Source organism: Gambusia affinis, linkage group LG20 (genome assembly GCF_019740435.1).
Source record: "Gambusia affinis linkage group LG20, SWU_Gaff_1.0, whole genome shotgun sequence".
NCBI classification, from domain to species: Eukaryota; Metazoa; Chordata; class Actinopteri; order Cyprinodontiformes; family Poeciliidae; genus Gambusia; species Gambusia affinis.
The window spans coordinates 11,901,866-11,923,873 of record NC_057887.1 but is presented as its reverse complement, the minus strand read 5'-3'; the positions used below and the strand labels follow the sequence as shown (position 1 = coordinate 11,923,873).

At 38.3% G+C, this 22,008-nt stretch overlaps 1 protein-coding gene and 1 non-coding gene across 2 annotated transcripts in view; both read right to left on the bottom strand.

Moving 5' to 3' along the window:
• The window catches only part of LOC122823117 (protoheme IX farnesyltransferase, mitochondrial), a 33,567-nt gene extending 31,216 nt beyond the window's left edge, over positions 1 to 2,351 (bottom strand). The window contains exons 1-2 of the mRNA XM_044102396.1: positions 2,171 to 2,351; positions 105 to 247 (exon numbers count right to left, since the gene is read on the bottom strand). Of these exons, the coding sequence (XP_043958331.1) occupies positions 105 to 247; positions 2,171 to 2,201 (174 nt within the window). The 5' untranslated portion in view covers positions 2,202 to 2,351. The remainder of the gene's footprint in view (positions 1 to 104; positions 248 to 2,170) is intronic.
• A 74-nt stretch (positions 2,352 to 2,425) lies between these two features.
• On the bottom strand, positions 2,426 to 2,498 carry trnak-cuu. The gene has a single exon. It is a non-coding gene; the product is annotated as a tRNA-Lys (tRNA).
• Between the last annotated feature and the right edge of the window lie 19,510 nt (positions 2,499 to 22,008).

Genomic DNA, 22,008 nt, shown 5'->3' with positions numbered 1-22,008 from the left:
AGCAAAAATGGACAATATGGTTTACAGATTTATTGTTGGGTTGATAAATTTCAGCACAACACATTGGGTTAAAAATAGGACGGGTAATGCCCAAGTGAAGATACCTGTCGTTTCAGAAAGTTAAGATGCTGATACGTCAGCGAGTTTGAGGGATTTCTTTTGTGGAGGTAAATAAGACTTCGAGAAGTCTGGTTACATCGAGGAGCAATTTGAACCAATTGCTGTTTTATTCTTACACCTAGAAAACCTGCGGAAAAAAGGAAACACAATTAACACAATTAACACAGTGTAACAGGAAATATTCCCACAGCACACTTGTTTCATTACTTTCTCCATTGAATTGACAGATATATTTTTGTTAAGTGAGGAATGTTTTGAGCCTCTTAAGACAACTAAAATAATTCTCATATTATCTACTGATAGTCTAATGTAAGAAAGTACAGTCATATGACTCCAATACCTAATAACTGAAAGAGGTCTCTCAGACGTTTGGTTGGTTTGATCAGAAGTCATCATTAGTCATATTTCATTAGAGCCAACTGGCCTAAATAGGCATAAGAAACAAGATAAATAGAATATATTGAGAAAATTTTAGGAAACTCTTACGTAAAATAAATTGCATGTAATATATAATCAACTTGATCAAATTAATCTCCATTTCTTATAAAAATACCACTAAGAACAACAGACTCTGGCTTTATCACTCTTCTTCCTGTTGGAAGTCACATTTTGACATTTTTTCCTTCCTACTTCCATTTCATGCAAACCTTTCAAAAGTCATACATTTGATCCACTATATTTACATTTATTTCTCAGGGTATTTTGGTATTTTTTTATTTTTCTAGATGTATTTTGTAGGTAATCATGGAAATACTTAAATCCCAGGAAGAACACAGTTAAACTGTATATATACACTTTATTATCACACCCTACTTTCATTTGTAATGGTTCTAATGTCATTAAGTCCAGCTGTCTCTTCTGAAATATGATAGATTATGACAGCTATACATCCCTAAAATAACTCTTAGCATCCTGGTAGATAACATGTCCCAGACTAAATTAAACACATTTCCTTACAGTAAAGAATGAGCTGGTTTTATAATTAATTATTTGAAATCCTCAACACCAAAATTAGACACAAAATGTCTCCAAGGTGGGAAAAATGACTCAAAGTCCTTTCTGGAAGCCGGATATGAAACAACCAATGTACTAATACGGTAAAATAGATAAATGACCAAAACACAGTAAAATAACATATATTAAGTGACACGCTGGAATTGACTTGCACTGTTTGCGATTACACATCTAGTAAAATAATTGTTACAAAAGTAGAAATTTGAAGTGTTTTTAATTTTCAGTGAAATAGGCACAGCAAACTTTTACTACAATTAAACACTGCATATTAATTCCCATGAGAGTTTGTACAACACATTAGTTCCATAGGAATCTTATCCCTGTTTGGACCACCCAAGTCTTATGAAATATGATAAATTTTGATGACAGGTAAGCGAACTAAAAATATCTCAAAGAAACCTCCTGTTGCTAGATTTAATTTCTAGACGCCATATTGGCACATTAGCATATAGTAGACCATGAGTATACGGTACAATTTAATTTTAGTCGTAGAAATTACGAATTGATGGTCGGTCACAAACATCAATTGTCCAAAACGACCACATTAGGCAGACGTAATGTGTCAATGTGCCGTGCATCTAGAACTCAGATATTACGAGTTTTGCATTTTTGTGATATCAGGAAGAGTAAATAAACGCTTAGCAAGCATATTTCTGGTCATCTACTAGGACTTTATGAGTACGGGGATAGATTTCCAGTTCTTTATACTGTGCAGGTATGTTTGTTGTCTCCCAGCCACGTCTTATAGCTAATAGCAGTACGCGCCCTTTCTGCAACTATTTAGATATTCAACAGTGTCGTTCAAAGCAGAATGGTGGTCATTAGCGAAAGCCATATTTTTGCATAGAAACCGATAATAGACAGCCAGACAAAGTCACTGGTAGTCTCCTATATAAGTTAACTCTCAACCGGTAAGCTACATGCTGAACTAGCTTCCGCATTAGCTTTCGGCCTGCTAACAGCCTGCAAGACGAAAATGTGCCTATAAAGGTAAACAGTTGGTTGACGGAATATTACATTTGTATCATGCCCTTACCCGTCAGCCTGCTGCATGGCGTTTTATACATGTCGTGGGATCATAAAGCTGCCTTCTGGTTCGACCCTTTCACAAGCAGGGAGCCGCCATTTTGACCCCGTTACGCAGTAGAAGCACTTCCGGGATGCAAATGAGTGACGAGGGCAAAAGAAGAGAGGAGAGACAAATGTGTTTACTCACTGAAATCTGTATACCACGTTAACCAAATCTGTCAGGCTTTTAAACGGGATGTTCCAGGACTATAAGAAAAGATTGCGCCCAACGTGGGGCTCGAACCCACGACCCTGAGATTAAGAGTCTCATGCTCTACCGACTGAGCTAGCCGGGCTTACGACGTCATCGAAACGGAGACCACTTTGATATTGGATTTTTGGTTCATATGGATATAAGCAATGTATGTCTACATTGCTTATATCCCTGCAATGGCCAAGATGTAGTTGTTGTATAATGTTGAAGGAAAATAAAATGTGGTTTCCAAAGTTTTTATAAAAAGAAAACCTTCCACAAGAGTGGACTCTGCCTGCCTTGTTCGATCTTACACATTTAAATAAAATACAGCCCGACAGTGGTCGGACTATAGCACTTGCAGCAAGAAGGTTCTGGGTTCCACTCCCGGCCTGGGGTCTTTCTGCTTGGAGTTTGCATGTTCTCCCTGTGCATGCATGGGTTCTCTCTGGGTACTCCCACAGTCCAAAAACATGACTGTTTCTCTAAATTGTCCCTAGGTGTGAGTGTGTGTGTGTGCATGGTTGTTTGTCATGTCTGTTTCTGTGTTGCCCTGCGACAGACTGGTGACCTGTCCAGGGTGTACCCTGCCTCTAACCCAGAATGTAGCTGGAGATAGGCACCAGCAACCCTCCCGACCCCATTAGGGACAAGGGTGAACAGAAAATGGATGGATGGATCTCTCTCTCTCCAGAGAGAGAGAGAGAGAGGGCAGACAGCTGGAGATGGGGACTAAGGCTGGTACCCATCTCCAACTACGTTCCGGGCGAGAGGCAGGGTACGCCCAGTCTGTAGCAGTATATATACGCATATAATCTACTCTAGTCTATTGAATAAATTAGAAATTACTAGAACTAAATTACAAAAAAAAACAAAACAAAAAAACAGAAGTGAATATACTGCCCATCATGACTGCATTGGAGTCTAGTTGTACTTATTTCAGTTGAAGACTGTAAATTATATTACTGCACAACATTGCCTGTAATTTTATGTATATTTTTTCTCATTTTGACTCATGTCAAAACATAGTTTTTTTTCTTTAAATAACACAATATAATGCTGCTTTTCCTGTTTTATTTGAGTTCTTTCACTTGCCTCCTTGCTTCCCTGCTACAAATACACAGTGTAATCCTCATGCACTAATAGAATAAAGTCGCTGATGAATGCCAACAATACACAAGGCCATTCCAGATCTGGGATTAGCGAGGCCCTTTATTGCATGGGATACCCATTATGTTCTGTTCTACAAGATTTCGTACTGCACTGACCCGGTCAGCCATCAGTTTTCTACTGATGGCTGAAAGTGGGGGTTTATTGTTTGGTTTTGTAACATACTATTTATCTGTGGGCAGTGTTACACTACTACAGTTTTCCATGTTCAACTAATTTTCCATGGAAGCAGGATAGACGTTCCTGAATAGTCAGACCTGCCAAGTTAATGGCTCTGAAGGCACTGAGTCAAACCATAATCTTTTGTGTAGCAATTTGTCGGCTACTGCTGTTGATGATTGACCTCATGCTTGGTTTCTGGGACTAACATTAATAAGCATACACTTTCAGAAGAAAGCTACTCTGGAACAGAGTGGAATAATGTTTACTGGTTGCTGTAAGAAAAAGCTTATCCCTGCCAGGGAGAGTGAATTGGTTTTGGCCTGTGAGTAACTCCAAACCGTCTTGTATCCCGACTGCTTGATTATTAGTCTGGCTGTTTTGGACAAATACCCTGAAACTGCATAATTACACGGTACCTTGAGTTTTAGAATTTGTTGCTGAGAGCGTCAGGTGAAAAAAAAAAAAAGACAATGAAACCACTTCACTGGACTGGTGAAGAGGATTCAAGCTTCCAAGTCAAGCCAGGAAGCTTGACTTGTTTTGATAATTGCACAAAACACAAAGCCAAACGTGCCTTCAATGCCCTCCAACCATAAGGTCGGTAAAAAGACAAAACCTGGAGAACAGATGGGCTAGAAGAGCTTAAAGCAAAAGAAAAAGTTTGTGGGGGTCTGTTCAGTCCCAAAGGGTCTCTGAAAGGATCTTTATAGTTATTCTACCTCTGGTGGTGGTCTCACTATGAGGGCCTTTTATCACTGCTTTCACTGCATCTTGAAGGAAAAATGAAATGGCTGTAAACAGTCTCTCTAGAGAGCAACAAGGAAACAAAAGGAATGAAGGCTTGTATTGTCTGCGTGATGACATAGTTTATCTGGGTAAAAGCCGGCTGATGTCAGCCAGGGGACAGTAGCATTTTATAGGGAGACCATTTAGTCTACTTTGCCTCCTTATGCAGCATTCATGTTGCTTCTTTGACACCCAGAAAGTCTCCATGTTTTTTTGCTTTTGGGGTTAAGTGTATGCAAATAAAAATAGCGATGAGCCAAAACATTATGGCCACTGGCAAGTTGTTTTCTGCTTGGAAAGGTTGAGGATCAATTAGGTTCTTTTGCAAATTTGCATTACCATTTTGTATTCATGTGCCACGATCTTGTCCAATGCCACTTCTATTTCGGACCAATTTCTCTCAGAATTATTTTGATAAATAAATACACATATTTCATGGTATTAGGGTGACGAGACTGAGTACAAGAACATGTCACAATAAAAAAAGTTACAGCTTTGGTTTGTAAAGTGATTAAACGCGAAAGAGTTCAAGATGTTGAGTACTGGCATAGCACATTGCCATAACTGTAAGCCAGGGATGTTGGACATTGGTTTGGTGCAGCAGAGTCCTGTGGAGCATTTGGTATAGTCTTTATTTCAGACTTTCAATACATGCATGAGAGTTTCTGGTTCAGGATCAGGAAGAGATGGCCAGAGCCTTGTGCTTTTTTGGAATCTCTTACAACTCTCTTGAACAGTAGATTTCAGATCTTTGGAATGGTTTAAGGTCTTTTTTTGGGGGGGACTTTGGCCCCATTGACTTACACTTGTCTTTCTGAAGAAAAGTTTGTGAAACATAATTTGCAGAAGACATTTTACCAATTGTAAAATAAGTTCTTCATTTGAGTCATAATTTTCTTATCTGCACATAGGATATACATATAAATGTTGTGTGTCTTGGCAAATAAAAAAAGAGAAATGGTAGGGTTTACTCAACTTTATCCATTTTGACAAAAAATCCCAGTATCATCTCAAAATAAATTACTATTTTGAGATGGAACCTTTATTTGTTTAAAAGTATCAGAGACCTCAGGTTGTTAAAGCAAAAGGGGTAATTTTTCAGACAGTAATATGTCTTTCTTTTTCTTTTATCAGTTAAAGAAAAGCTTAAGCTTTTATTTAAAAAGAAAACTTGTTTTATGTTTGGCACACAGGGGAGTGTGCTCAGAGCTTATAATAAAACAATATTCTCTCAGGAATCTCCAATAAATGTTGTCAGCGAATTACGGGGGCCTCCTAGACCTGTCATCACCTCACTTCATCTGCTCTGATTTACAAGCCATGTACCAGAGGTTTGTGTGCCATCACTAATCCCACAGGGACGACCCACTAAGTGGCAGCGGAGTCAGACCCTTGGAAAAACAGAGCGAGGGCAGACAGAGCTGCATAACTCCAAGCAGAAACAGATGCAAAGACACTCTTCTGTTTATAATTGATTTTCAAGGCCAACATCTTGTTGTCACAGTTCGTCTAACGAGCCTGCTGGCTGGCGCCCTGTTGCTCATCAACCACAAAGTGTCAGTCGGGGCAGACGCTCACCACTCCCCACCCCCACTAGGATGGCACCGTGTGGGAAACCTGACATCACCCCTTGGATATTCTGCTCTGGGAATAGTTTGTTTCTCTGTATTTGACTATAAGCTGACTTGTTTTCTGAAGATATTCTGAGTTGGTCCATGTATTCAAAAGCTCCGGGGAAGACCTGGACTCTCCCAGCTGCTACAAAGATTTCAATAGACAACAGGTATCGCCAAGCCCCTATAGCCAGCCATGTTTATGTCTGAGATCACCCATGTCTTTGCGGGCTTCAGTGGCTAAGCTCCTAATTGGCCATGGCTCATCAATCAAAAAAAATCTCATCCAAACAGCAGAGGAAGCTGAGGCCTATGGAATGGACGTTAAGCCTCCCAAAGGTCTAAAAGTAGGCTTTGGGTGAGGCCTGTGGTTTGTGAAAAACCACATTTATTTCAAGCTGATGTCAAGCAATGTCTGGGTCTGTCTTTTGTCTCTCTTGACATGAATACGGACTTCTACCGCTTAACAATAAACTAACAAAAAATTAGATGTGTCTGGCAAGTTTCAAATTAAGTTGAAGATGCTTTTTAATACAGAGAATGTAAAAAAAAAAAAATAAATACAATAAATAAATACTCCGACAACATTTACGGTGGCTCAACTCATGGAAATGTTCTTTATCTTGGTAACTTAACAACACAGAAGGCCAGTGCAGATAGGGTCAGAGAGGTTAGAACAGCTCCTCAGCCTTTGTGTAGCTGTTATTTGGTTTGGCTCAATTCTCCGGCAGGATTTTGTCCACAATTTAATGCCGATACCACAAATTTGTCAAGAGGAATAAGTGGAAGTCCACAGTGCATCCTGTTTATGGGGTCAGAGCAGAGTCTCGCTCATTTCTTCACATCCATAGGCAGGAATGCTCCTTGTGTTCTTTCCATCAGTCTGGGTGTGTTATTTATTCATTTTTTATTATTATTATTCCCTAACTCCTTTTTCTCTAACATGTCTTGGTTATTCATTTACTACAACAACTTCCCACAAGTCTGTCCACGAGAGCTGATGATGGTCTTGGGAATTCGATGAAAATCAAGTTGGACTACTGTCAATTCCAGGCGATGGGGCCTCTATTTGCTTTTTCATAAACACAAACACTTAACATCTTGGTCTACGTCCAATTCTCTCCAGTAACTAAGAGTAATCAGCTGTGTCATCCTCGTCATAAATTTTAGCACCCTCCGAAGCCCAGATGGGAAAAAAGACCTTGTTCAGTCACACTTGCCTCCGCATCATAAATCCACGACAGTCTTCATAGAGGCAGCTTCCTGCCTTGTGTGTAGCTCCCAACAGAGGAGGAGGATAAGGGGGAGAGGCAGGAAGCTTCTGAAGAAGTCAATTTGTAAGATGGACTGCCTCTTCGTCCCTGGAGAAATAATGTCGGGTTTCAAGGCATTTTTCTTTATCAGATGCAGATTAACAGCTTTCTATTACTTGGTGTATAAGAACTGATTGGAAAGTACAGGAGGGAGGTAGTTCAAGTGAGCTTGCATTATTTTAGTTTATTTTATTTTCAAATTGTGGTCTTAAAGCAAAAGCAAAGATTTTAAGTTGAAAACACAGTCTTGCCTGTAGCAGGTTATAAAGGGAAACTACTTCTGGTCCAACATGAGTGTTAATTAAAGCCTATAACCTAATTGCAATCTGTCAGTGTACTTCAGTGTGCATTGGTTACACAAACATACGCACCTCAGCCATTGACCTAAGAAATGAGTTCATGCATGTTATACATCTTTGAAACTTTTTCAATCTATGTGATAAATTTCCTGCAGAATTCAACTGAAGAGGAAACTAACCTGCTAGGGAGAAAAATTGATAAGTTAATGAAAGTGCACTAACATTCAACTAATACATTTGTGAAGCAACTTTGGATTTCATTTTAGTACTGTACTCATACACATTTATTAGCACCCAAAATGTTGACTTGGTATCATTTTTCCACTTTGTCTAGAAAAATTCTACAATTGTCTTTGGAGTGTGAGAATGCTCTGTTAGACTAAGTTCTGGATTTTGATTAGAGCATTTCAAACTTTAAATTTTCTTCCAATTAAGAAAAGCAAAATTTCCATCAGACCCCTGAAGTTTTGGGTAAAAAGTGCTATACTATCAAACCTGAAAGAAACCCCAGGTCCAACTACACTTTGTGGCCTCAGCTCATCATACTGCCGTTACCATGGTACACTGTTTTTGTATCAAACCTAAAATTCAACTTTGGTTTAATCAGATCTTAGAACATTCTCTGATAGTGTTTAGGAGATTTTAACCAATGCTAGAAGTGTCTTTTTGGAGAAAATATTTCCTTTTTGAAATCTGTATTGTAATTCTGAGTTTTTATTTTTACGTCGTAAGATAGTCACTTATTTTTGCAGCAAGTAATGACTGCATATTCTTCCTAATGGAAGCAATTTCTTGGCGCCTCGTTTATCTTTTGACCCCTGACGCAACACCAGGCCTGTACTGAGGTAGGAATTGGGCAGCTTGCTATATAATTGATTATTTATCTGGACGTCAATCTTAATACAACGCTAATTTGCAAAGGAAGTATCAAAACACTGGTTGCTCCAGAACAAGAAGGTTGTTGTTAATATTTTTTTCATTTTAAAACTAAATGAGGAAAGGAAAATAAAATATGATGTACCACAGCCCACCAATATGACTCTCCCTCCCTCTTTTCAAAAGTGCCAGAATGACAAAGTATATAAGAAAAGCATGGTGGCAGAAAACTAGGGAATCTTATCAGTGCATGAATTTAATTACCACTCAGATGGCTCCACATAATGAGGAAAAGGTGGATGTGAAAAAGAGACTTGCATAATTCATTTTGCTTCTCTCATTTATAGCAACCCTCGCCTCCTCATTGCTCCCCTGTATTTCCGGGCAGCACAGCTTTCTGGTCTATGATCAATAATTTCTTTTCAACCAAAAACATTTGCATAAATAGAATTATCTACTGGCTGTGGGCCACCAAGGAAGAACCTGCACCGCTTTTATGCTCTCTTTTTTGTTTGTTCTCTTCCTTTAAGTTCTGGTAGAGCAGCACTAAAGTTTGCTCACAAGATCTCTAACAACTCGTCAGCCTTTACATGGATTTTATTCCAGCAAAAATATGGATGAACTTTTTTTTTTTTTTTGGTAGAATTGAATTTAATTGTTTGACTTGTTTTGAAAATTTCTGTTATTCTTCTGAAAGCATTTCGCAACAGTTTGCCAGAAATTAGGCCCAATTCTCCTGGCAGAACTGGTGTAACTGAGTCAGGTTTGTAGGTCACACTGCTCACACACTTCATCAGCTCTGCCAAAAAAAGAAAAAAAAAGACCTATAGTTTTTCTGAGCTCTGGATGTAAGCTCTGGGTCTCTACAGCTCCTCCAGAGTTACCATGGACTGCTTCATTGACTAATGCTCTCTTTCTGTCACCTCAAGTGGATGGCCATGTATTTCCAGCCATATTTGTTCTATTTTTCAGATAATGGATAGAACGGTTTTCTGGAAGATTATCTTGTAACCTTACCACAGTCTTAACGTTCTTCATACATTCTTCGTGAATCTGTTTGTACACTAACGTTCTCTAACAAACCTCTGAGGCCTTCACAAAAAAAGGATACCGAATTAAATAATACTGCTATGAAATTATACACAAGTGGACTTTACTTACCACTTAGGGAATGACTGAAGCCAGTTAATTGCACTAGATTTTATTTAGGTGTATCACAGAAAAGGAGGCACAAAATAAATTAATGTCATTCTATCTAGATATATAATTGTAAAATCCTCTTTGTTCCATCTACTTTGCAGTTATGCAGTGCTGATCACATAAAATCCAAATAAAATACAATGACATTTGCAGTACTGTATTTTGCAGATGTTCAGCGAAAGATGAAGTTTCTATCCTCGTCATGTTCCTGGTGTTTTTAACTGAGCCTTAGAGGTTGAATTCCTGACATTATGAGGGCCCCAACGCCACAATAAAGACACTTTGGTGGTTTCTCAAAGCAACTTGTTTGGTGTGAAAGTGCCTGTTTGTGCTTGCAAAGTGTTATGAGTGAAAGTACACGTGAAGAATGTGTGTTTGAGAGTGTAGGAAGATGAGGGAGGGTTGTTTGAAACTTGACCCAGGGGGCCTGTTGGATTCATGAAGGGCCTCTTTTATGTCCCCTTTCTCATCCGGTGTCTGACTTGAACCGTCCTGCTTGAATCAAGTGTTTCCTTATGCCCAAATGTTTACTCTGCTTCATATGAATATTAAACAGGTCTCGCTGTGAAGAAGTGAAAAACCCCAGCGATGTGGAGAATGTCCGTTAAAGCATATCAGCCAAACAGTCGCAGCTTTTAGGTGAAAATACCCTCTGCTCATGCAAAATCAACTTCTGCATAACAAATTATATAGATTTATTTCTTTCAGTCCGCACAACATTCTGTTTCTTTTTTCCCAACATTTGTGCCTGGTGGAATAGTCATTATCTGGCATCACTTTCATAGGAAGATTGCAGGACGAGCAGACAGGCTTTTCATGCTCAAGATTACTGCAGTGGTTTAGGACATAGGGGTTGTTGTGATATTAATAAATCTTTAGGCATCCAAAACACAAAACAAAAACATGTATATCTACATCGCTTTCATATCCCTGTAACGTTTTCACATCACAATCACAACCTGAAGCAGATTTGATTTATTTTATTTTAAATTTTTTTGGAAATGTTAGGTGACAAACAATAACTAAGTAGTACAAAATTGTAAATTGGTTTACAGTTTTTTGTTGGTTTCTTTCTTTCTTTTTTTTGCGAATAAAAATCTGAAAAGTGTGACTTATATTTGTTTTAAAAACCCCTGCTTTGGTACCCCTAAATTAAATCCACAGCAAGCTATTTCCAGTTTTGTGATCAATGTATTTTTGTTTTATTAAAATAGTATAAACAAATGAGTAATTCTGTTATAATCCTTTAAAAAAAGTGAAAGGGTTAAAAAAATCAGTAAGGGCTAGTTAAGGCCTGATTGGTGCAACTCTAATAATAGACAATCTTGCTTGAAATTACGTCTTGATTAAGTTGTCTGTTGTGTTCAGAGAAAATACTATTAATCACTGGTCTACTTTTTTTGGCTGAAAGTATCATTGGTCAGAGTTAAGAATTAAGAAGAATTAAGGAACAATGAACTGCATTACCTCTCCTGTATGCGACTCCGCATAAGATTGCCACTGTGTGCATTTCCAGCAAAGTGATAACATAGTACAAATATGCCGTGCATGTGCAGCCCCAAATATTAATTAAAAATGTCAAAATTCAGATTTTAGGACCTTGTGCGTTTTTTTTTTTGTTTTTTTTTACTATAGGACTAATTTGACAGAAAGTTAAATAGAAAGCAGGTTTCATCCTCTCTATGAAAAACAAAGGTTAGAGGCAAATCCTTCTCGTTTGAGAATACAGTATGACTCCAGCTGGACATATTTGAACAGAAAACAGACACTTTAAAGGCTGCAGGCTTTTGTTACTAGAGTTTAAATAAGAGTTTAAAAACAGTTTACCATCCAGTGAAGAACACCTGCGAGTCGCATTGCTGCCATCTTAATGAATAAAAATGGACCTTTGATTTATAATGGATTCCTGCTTCGTCTCCCTCCTTTTCCTCTAGGTGAAATAATCCTATTTTACCATCTCAACCTTTGGATTTAAAGAAGAATAATCTCAAACATCTGTCTTAATCTTTACTCTGAAAACATAAGGAATGATGAGCTGCTGATTACTATTCAAAGACAGTGCCACTGTTGTGCTTCTATTATCTAAAATTGGAGACATGAATCTACAGCGATTCCTCCTGCACAGCAGTCCCCCATCACCTTCTTAATAACTTTAAGAAAACATAATCTCCACTGTGAAATTACAATGTGCCTAAACATATTACCTCTGAATCTGATAGCACCTGCATTTAGCGACTTAATTCTAATTTCAAACCTTTATTTCCTTCTACGAAATCAAATTTGCAGATAAAAATGTGGACTCTGCCATGGCCATTTAACAAAATAAATTAGATAAGTCCTTGTCAAGACAGACAGATGAATGTTTCGTACATATTCCTTTCCTGCTTCATCGAGATGTGGGTAATTTCATCTTTAGGATATTTTAGCGGTACATCATCCTTTTTGGGAATGGAAGAACAAACCAATGCTGATCATTAATATTTTGTCGGTATATTCTAAGATATTTCTTAAGTGTGAGGAATGTAAATAAGAAATATATTTTCTTCCAACATGATGCTGCCACCTCCGATCACAGTTCTGTTCTCAGACACTCCAACTTCAGCTTCACCGGAGCACAGGAGATCTCTCTAAAATATCAGATCTTTGTCAAACTGGTTGTTTATGTTGCTTTTATTTCTTCCACTGAAAGAAATTCCAAATAATCATCCCAGTTTTGAATTATTTGCAGAAAACCAGACGAGAGAAGCATGTAAACAGTTCATTTGAATTCCTAAAAGCTCTTCTGGCAAAGCCGTTAATTTACTTTAGAGTAGTCTTCCTCCCTGAAGGCAACACGACTTCATGCGAGCAAGACACCGGAGTGGGATGAAGTCTCAGTGGACTGTCATTCCTCTCGAAGACAGAATTGTCTCCCAAGCTCTTCATGTCCTCATCTAAACCTTTCCACTCCTCCATCTGAAAGTGATCCAGACCATTGAGTTTCCTCCAACACCGAATGACGGGCGAGTCAAGAAGCTGGAATCCCACTAACAGTCAACGAGTGCATTGCCCAATAAAAATGGGAAACTGCAAAATTCAAACATGCACCTGTTTGGTCTTGAATTCAACATTTCCTTCGTCTGACGCCTGCTGTGTCTAGAAATCCTTTGGAAATTTTATTTATCTTGTTTGGCTGGGTGAAAATGCAGTGTATAATTTACAATTTATGCCACCCTGCTTTGTTCTCAAGGATCTGAAGTGTCATTTAGACGTCAACATGACAAATACCTTATAAAATACACAATATCAAGTGAGGATGTATGTTCTGGTGAGATTTATTTTTTCCATATCATCTTCTGCTACAGCGCTTGAGCTAAAAACCTTTCTGGTCATGGAAATTGAAGAGTAGAGGCTCCATTGGCTTTGCTGCCCCACAGAAACAAGATGCAAGTGTGTCAGTTATGTTGTGTGACTATCAAGTTTGCTTTAGAAACCAATTATGTATATGTATCTTTGAATACACATCGTTCATCTATAAATTTTTATGTTGGCACAACATAAAGAAGTTGGAACCTCTTAGGTCACAGAATATGCTAAATAATGTCCTTGATAAAAATATTGAACTCAGTTTGAAATAAAAAAACCCTTCTGTATGATATTCAATAGAAGGATGGTTATTACGGTAATAAGAAATGTTTTTTTTTTCTTTTGAAAAGTTCATCTAGATCTCAAACCACTGTACAGGTTTAACGATTAGCTCTTGTATAAATGAGATCAAATAGTTTCCCTGTATGAAGTTCTACCTGTTTATGTAATTTGTTGTTTCGTTGCTTTCTTGAGATGAAACAAAGTCAACTGCTCTACACCTTGATTCTGAATGTGAAAATATTTTTGCAGCAATCGCTCAACATGACATTACCGAAAACAAATATACACTGAAATTATTTCTCTTTAAGATGAGGAAAATGGTTAATAGACAAAAAAAAAAAAAAAATAACCTCTTTGTGTGCATCTGCCCCAGTGGTGGCTGTGCCAGATATTGATCATCCTCGAAGGCAATCACTTAGATTTTAAACGCTCGCCATGCTGGTGAGTTTCATCCTGGCCGTTCCATTCGACTCATGAATTACTCAGCCTTTCTTCTCATGTTTAATTCAGGCTTAGAAAAGCTGTTGACACATTCTTTATGTCAAGAGCCTGTCGCTTTTATTGGCTATTTTATCATTCGTTTAAGAGCGGCAGAAGCGCTGCTGCATGCTCAGAGTGTAATTATTTACAAAGATCTTTGTCAGCACTGCCTAATACAACCTGCACTAATTGCTAGTGCCAGTTTTTAATGAAAGCATGTTTTTTTTTATTTGTTTTTTTTTTATGAGTTTCTGGTAAGTAAAATCCTCTGAAAGTAAAAAAAAAACAAAACAAAAAAAACAATGGTTGGTTTACAGGTAAGATCTTTAACAGGAATAAATAAGTTCTACTTGTCGTACCCTACTCCTCCAGGATCAGCCCAGGCCTCTCATCTTCTTTTCCGATTAATGCTTTCCCTGCAGTTGAGTGTCCATTTTTGGAAAGCTTGTGATTTTGGTTTTAAAACCTAAACAGGCCTTAAGCTTCTCTAAAACGTCCTCTACTTTGCTGTCTGCTGCATTCCGTGGTCTTCCAGGCGTCTCCGATTTGTTTCCTAACAAATCAGAGACCTTTCACAGTAAAGCTGTATTTACACCGAGATTAAGTCATACAGATATGGACTCGGTTGTTTACAAATGAGGTGACTTCCGAAGGTAGTGACTGTTTTTTTGTCGTCTTATTACAAAAAAATCCCAATGACACCGACAGAACACTGAGCCTGCAACAAGACAAAATCGGAAAGATGTTGGAGCGATGTGATTACTCTGGTAAGTCACTGTACATGTGTGTCAAGAGACCCTGCAGCCGTGGAGATGCAGCCAGTGTATAGATATTATTCTGCTTGGGTGGGCTGAGGATCTGCTGGAAATCTCCGCAGCGCAGCTGCCACCAGCAGCAGATAAACCGCCGCTGGTTAAACAATGGACAAAACCCGGTGTGGGGGATTTGTCTTGTACACAGGTGTCACATTTAGTACCCACATGTATTTATAATTGGCTGCAGAAAGGACAGGAAGGGGCGATGCATGCAGGACGGGTTCGGGGAGATCTTAAACGATAATCTCGTGTACATTTGAGGCCCATACAGAGGGATTTCCCGACACGACTTTACAGTCTGTCGGAGTTGGGACTGAAAGTGTGTTTTTGTGTGTCTTTTTGATCTGATCTCACATAACTTTAAGATTGTAAAGTCACAATCAGCTTCCAAGATTCCACGCTGGACTTGTAGTGTTCCTGGGAAAACAGTGGAGTTGCTGGAAACCACTTTGCTATTACCAGTACTCAGAGGCTAATTAAAATTTCAATTCCCTTCCCCGTCCTCCTCCTCCTTCTCCTCTTTGCTTTCTCTTTCCCAACCCACACATCCATATCTCTTATGGAAAGTTATATGCACAGATTCACACACAGAGACCTTCCACACACAGTCTTTGATGGACTTTGCTTTTTTTTTTCTTATCTCTCCTTGGAGCTGAAGCGGCTGCTTGTCCCCAGTCACACTTCATTCAGGCATCTGGCTGCCTCAGTAACTCTGACCATTTCTCTCCTTATTTAAAGCTACTTTATGGGTTTCTTCATTGTACCCTGGCCAGGTTTTCCTCTTCTCCCTCTCTGTATCAATCAATCATGCGTAATTGCTCAATTATTCTACTGAAAAGCCAAGGAAGAAGTAGATTTTTTTTTTTTTTAGCTTGGACCGCTTGGTCTCTTTCGGTAAACAGACGCAGGCTGGAATGATAAAGTATGTCCCCCTGAATGACTCCAGGGGGTAAAACTCCCTAATTAATCTAAACATTAGTTAAATACGTGCTAACTATGTGTCAGTCCTTCTCATTTTCACTTGCATACTGTTGGAGCAATAAAACTTTAAGGCGAAACTAAACGTTAAGTTAATATCGAATGTTTGATCTGAAGGATAATTTCTTGAGCTCATTCTTGAGCTTGAGGTCTTGAGCTCAACAGAGCCAAAATCTGTACTGCGTTAGTTTTTTCGTCTTCTGAAAACCAAACAGCCAGGAACTAAAAAATCATCAACAGCTTTAACACTAGCATTACCTGGGATTTCGACCTCCTCTGGGCTCCAATGGTAGAAATGTCAAATGACCCTTGTCTGGTAATTCTAGTGTTAAAACCTGCAAAGTGTCCATTAAAACTCTCCGAGTTTCCTTCTGTCCAATCTCCTTTACTTCCCACATGTGTATTCTTGATGGTTTTATTCCCCCACAACTACACAATTGTTTTCTTTCTGGTGAAGGCGCTACTCACTCTGGGAGCTCATGTGTAAACTAAAACAAAGCCAGTGACTCATTGAGAATTTTTCAGTCTTAGAAGCTCCTTTTTTGTTTTTTTTATTTCTTCACTCTGCCAACCAGCCATAATGTTGTTTTGTTTAGGACTCAAATTGGATATTTCTGTGAGCGCCACAGTCTTCATTGTACTTTATTGGGATTTTGTGTGATGAACTAAAGCATTAAACATTCGATTGTGGAACTTTTGAAAGTTTCTGCAAGTAAAAAGCTCACGAAAAGCTCAAACTTCACGTAGCTTCTCTGTCCAAGCTGAAAAGCACATTTACCACCTACATTTTTTTTCCCTCACAGATCAAAAAGTTAAATTCGAGTGTCATCTGAGAAACGTCTTCCACGTTTGACACCATCTCTACATTTCTTGTGACCAAATGCATACAGTCCAGATTGTGCAGCATATTACCAAACAGTTCTCAGGTCTTAGATGCAAATGTTGTTGCTGTGGAGACTGAGTCAGAGAACAGCTGTGAAAACTGAGCAGCTGGTTGTGCGTCTGATAGCAGACGTTATTACAGCCGTTAGCCTGCTGTTTGAGGCCGCCATCCTCCTGCAGGATGATGACCCTGTTAGTTCCTGCACCCGGCTGCCCTCGCTCTGCCGAGCTGGCCGTGGGTGTTACCAGACACAGGCAGTTGTGTTTATTATGGGCCACATCTTCACTCTCATAGTACTGATGCTACTAAGAGAAGTCTTTAGCACGTAGGAGGGGTCATTTATATTACCAGCGACAAGAGTGTAGCTGTGTGAGCTTGTTCATCCGTCTATAGAAAGCTTATTTAAAATGAATACACAATGCTCACTAGCTTATTTTTACAGCACCATATATGATTATTAGTAAAGATGTGCAAAGAATAAATAATCTTTGTCCAAAAGCATAATCTCGCGATGAAATACCTTTAAAATTAAAACCTTTTTTGTGATTTAAAATCACTCGGATGACAACTTCAACTTGTGGAAGATTTGAAAGATCGGAGTCGCAAATTTCTATTAAGTACATTTATAAACGCTCGATTGGTCACCCGTTGCTGTGTCCTTGTTCACTATGGTATAAAACCGTGATCTATCAGTTCTTAGCCACTCTTTAAACTGAAAAAGAGAACATAGCTCTACATAAGTAAACCTACAGTAAAGAGCTACTGACCTAAAGGTACGTATATCAGCAGTCACAACAAGAATTTAAAAGTCTAACAAAGCTGGATATATGACAGACAAAGCAGCAAGGACCTATGTTTATCTTGCCACCATGAAAAGTAAAAAAAAATAAAATAAAATCTCAATAGTTTGCTGTTGGAAATCTGCAGCATGTTGTGAGATCTTAAGGACCCCAAGTCTCCATAGCAGTCATTCAGATCCTATGTCTAAAAACCAGTGAGTTGTGTTTGAGGTATGTCAACAAAAAGCCTTTTCAATCTTGCCATCACAGAAATATGTTATTTACTCTGATATTCCCCACTTACGCAAATGAAACGGTGACAGAGAGACTCCAGATTCAAACTCAGAACCGTCTTAATAAGAGGAGAACAACAGTGCCAGAAATTAAGCAATTAAATTCATTTAATTAACAAATATTTATGTGGAATTACCCGCCAATAAATGAATGCAGTGAAATAAGGATTGGTGAAATGATTTGCTATGAAAATTGTATCTGTTCAGTGCATGATGCCGGGAATAAAGGCTCCGTGCAATAGACAAAAAGCAGAAAGCATAATTCTTATTTATTCAGGAGCATGTTAACAGACTTGGATGGTATCCAGGAAGCCGCCTGCATTCTGCGATTGCAGGCGGCCGCTAATTGATTTGACGTCGGGCACAAAATGTCCAGAACACATTATTCAACAAGTTTAAAACAATAGGAACTCAGGAGGAGTTGCAGATGAAGTTGGACCAACGTTTGATTAAAACACTTCTAGGCAAAAGTGGGTGAACGGTTTTCTAGCTTTATTTTTGTCACGTATTGATATTTTACAAGAGGAATGTGTGCCAGGAGAAGCGGCGTTTGCTCTTTGCACCTGAGAGTCTCAAACACTTTAGATTTTTTGCATGAGGGTAGAAAGAGAGGGGAGGGAAATGATGAGAAGAGGATGAGCCATGAGATGTCTTTAGTCTGGCTGCTATTATCATCATCTGTTCAGAGGTCATTACTGCCTTGGGAGTCTGCTGTCTGGAGAAAATTACGAACGGAGGGGGCTAAAGGAGCAGCTGCAGACAAAGCTCATCCCACCACCTTAATCCGGAGGAGGAGAAGGAATAAGAGCGGAGAAAAGGAGAGCGAAAGTGCCAAACAGAATCCAGAAAACAGATTCGCCAACCAATCACACCCACATAATATGCCAGCAGGTAGAGAGGAGGAGGAAGGTAAAAGGAAAGTGTCAGAGTCAAGCAGCGGGGTGGGAAAACAAATAGCAGAGGAAGTAAGAAGAAGAAGAAGAATCTGTGAGAAAGAACATTACAAGAGGGAACGGCTCCATTGTGCTGAACTCATCACACCCACGCCGACTTTTGCTAATCAAAAAGAGGAAGAGCTTAATAGCTGGAGAGGGGGAGAGGAGATAAAAAGAAAGAAGCAGAAAAGGAAATTGTCTTTGGTATTTATCACAGTGCTTCCCGCCTTTATGTTATCACTGAGACTCTTAAAAATCACTTGAAGTCTAAATGTTGAATCTCATATACTGAACCTCCAATAAATTTGCTGGGTATGGCCAAGATTAGCATGTTTTGGTAAACTAGTCAGCAACAAGGATTCATAAATTGAAAAACCAGTGACATGCAAGCATTTCACTGTATGGATGTGTGGTTTAATTTTAGATCCTCTAAGTCAAAAATATGCTTGTTAGGTGAATTTCTTCGTCAGTTTTCTTTAGCAACTCAGTGTGTGCGAATGAAGGCGTGTATAGATGTGTAGTTCTCCATTTGGATAAACTTTCAACCTGTCCAGGTTGTACTCCAAAACCGTAGGTTGTGTCTCTATTATATGAAATAGACCCAAAACCACTAGATGTTTTTGATGAACTGATTTTGGAAGCCATTTAACCTTCCTATTAGCTGGAGCTGCCTTTTAATCAAACAATAGAAAATAATGAGGGTAATTCTTCCATTGACCTAAACTTCACCTTCAAGTGCCGAAATGAATTAAAACCAAAACAACACTCTGAAACTAAAAGTAAAATTGAAAATAAAAATCTGTGTGAAAAACTCTGGATTGGATTGGAAAACAGTTTTACTCGTGTAATCATGTCTGCATCAATAATTACACAGCTCTAAAACTTTTATATGTTTTGGTGAAACTTGAACATTTTGAGTTAGTAATTTCTCAGGCTCACGTAGATGAGAAAAATATGTCAAAGATATCAGCTAACGTCTATGTTTTAAAAGAGGGATTATTTCAAAACCTGATATTTGTCATTATTTCAGTCCCTGGATGCAGATGCTATCACAAAGTAATTAAATAAGAATAAAAAATAAACAATAAATAATTAATATGACATAAATGTTTGAAATTATCTTCTCTTCCTCTTCTTTGGGTTAAATACAAGGACAAAGAAAAGTGTGAAACTTAAAAACTTTGCAGCTCAAAAACTTAAGCAAGTTTTTGTGGAACCAGCAGATTCACCTCTCAGTTATTTCCACTTTGCAGGCTTCTTGAGTGAAGAAATAGCTTAGATTCTTCTTTGAAACACATTGCTGATGTTGGCACTCTTCTCTTATGGGGCACTCTGTTCTTCTTTTTCTCTCCCGGTCTGCTGGTCCTCCTTCCCCACTAATCTTGTTCAGTGTGTAATATGTTTTCTGTCAACCTGATTAGGTTTCCCTGTAAGAGGATCACTTGGCCAATTGTTCCTCTGGTCTTTCTACTCGGTTGAAAGCTTTGGCACTGTTTATTTCCTCAACTTTATGGTATGTTTGGGTCATTCTCCTGTGGGTAAATACCTTCCACTGCTGTCAGAGTTTGTCTGTCATATAGGATGCATCTAGTTCAAGGTTTTACAAATATGCAGCCTGTAATGGTTTTGAATATTGTGGATTCTACAACACATGCAGCATTTTGATTCGCCTCTCTAAACTTACACAAATTGATTGATTTATTTTTTTTCCCCATTGAAGGCTTTCTGCATGGGACGTTCAGTAATAATAATAACAAAAATAAATTATTTCATGGTATCAACAATAGGCAGAGAAACCAGTTTGACTGCTCCAAAAGTTTTTCTGAAAAGTTTTGTTTCATGAAGAATTTAAGTAGCTAGAAATGTTTTTGAAGAAATTTGAAAGATGCTAAAGCAGTTGCTTGAAACAATGGAGCCTTGCAAAAATATTGAAATTCTTTCATCACAACAGAAAGTAGTGGATAATTATGATTTATAGCAAGTTTTCTTGTACTAAAATAAAAGTCAGAAAGAATGAAATTTTCCCTTTTGAAATTTTTTTAGAATTACTCTGTTAATAACACTTAGTTACCCTGAACATGGCATCTAATCTGAATTAACTTGAGCCATAGTTTAGGAATTAAAGGGTAAAAATTTCAGACTCAAAATGGGTGAAAGTGAGACTCCACATTGGAAGGAGAGGGACAAAATCCTACAAGCAAAGAAAAGCACAGACAAGAATGTAAACCTCATACAGTCAAGTTTGAAAACTATGTGGTTTGATCTGGAGAGATATGCTGTTGACCAACAACAGAATAGTTTTAATGATGTTTAACATTAAAAAACAAACAAACAAAAACCTAAGCATAATGCAAAAACGATTCCTATTGTTATCTAATTGAGGAATCAACCTCAAATATGTAAAATAAACTTTAAACTTCTGCTTTATTTGATATGATAGATTGAGTTGGATGAAAAAAAATCATCATGTCACTCATTTTATTTTTCTCTGTAAAGTAAAATATGAAATAATGAAATGCCTGTTGTCCTAAAGTAAGAAAATGCATTCTTCACCTCAAAAATACTCAAAGCTTTAGAATATAAAGAGCTAAAGGGCTAATAATACAATGATTATATTATATTAATTATATTATATTATATTACATTATATTATGTTGAAAAGCAATTTCAATAGGTATTCACAACTTTGCCTACATTTTCTTGTTTTGTTTTTTTTGTTTTGTTTTGTTTTATTAGCAATTTGCTGTAAGCAACCATTTCTCTCATTTCCTTTCCACAAGGACAGTTGTGTTGTACCTAATTAGAATATTCCCAGCCCACTGCCACTGATGAGATGGCATCAGCTGCTGTGCTGCATCCAGCCGATGGACACGAGCACAGCGTTGGTAAAACGCTTTGGTCCTCAGGCAAAACGGTGTGGCATTGAGCCTAATAGAGACATCACAGAGGCCTATTAGCACAGATGGTTGTCATATGTATGCAAATAAGGAGCAAAGTGAATCGCGAAGCCCTATCAGCACCACCTGTCTGCCTCACACAACTACACCCGAATGCCCCGTCCACGTCCACACACACACACACACGCACGCACATGCACGGACACGCAGCCTAACTTTCAGATCCCTCTGTAGGGATTAGTCTGTTGTTTCCACTCCACAGCTGTATATTAATTAGAGTAAAGACATTAATCATCATTTTGCTGCATTTCTGAGCAAAACAGCACAGGGAGGGGCTGCGACAAAAGGGACAGAAGGAAGTGAGCAGAAGAAGTGCAGATCAATTCTCTTTTGCCTTCGTAGAGGACATGTCAATGTGGAAATTGTTCTCACTGGGGTGTGGTGTTAAAAATAGAGGGTTTTTTTCATCTTTTTTTTTCTTCTTTTTCATCAAGAACTGCCACACCC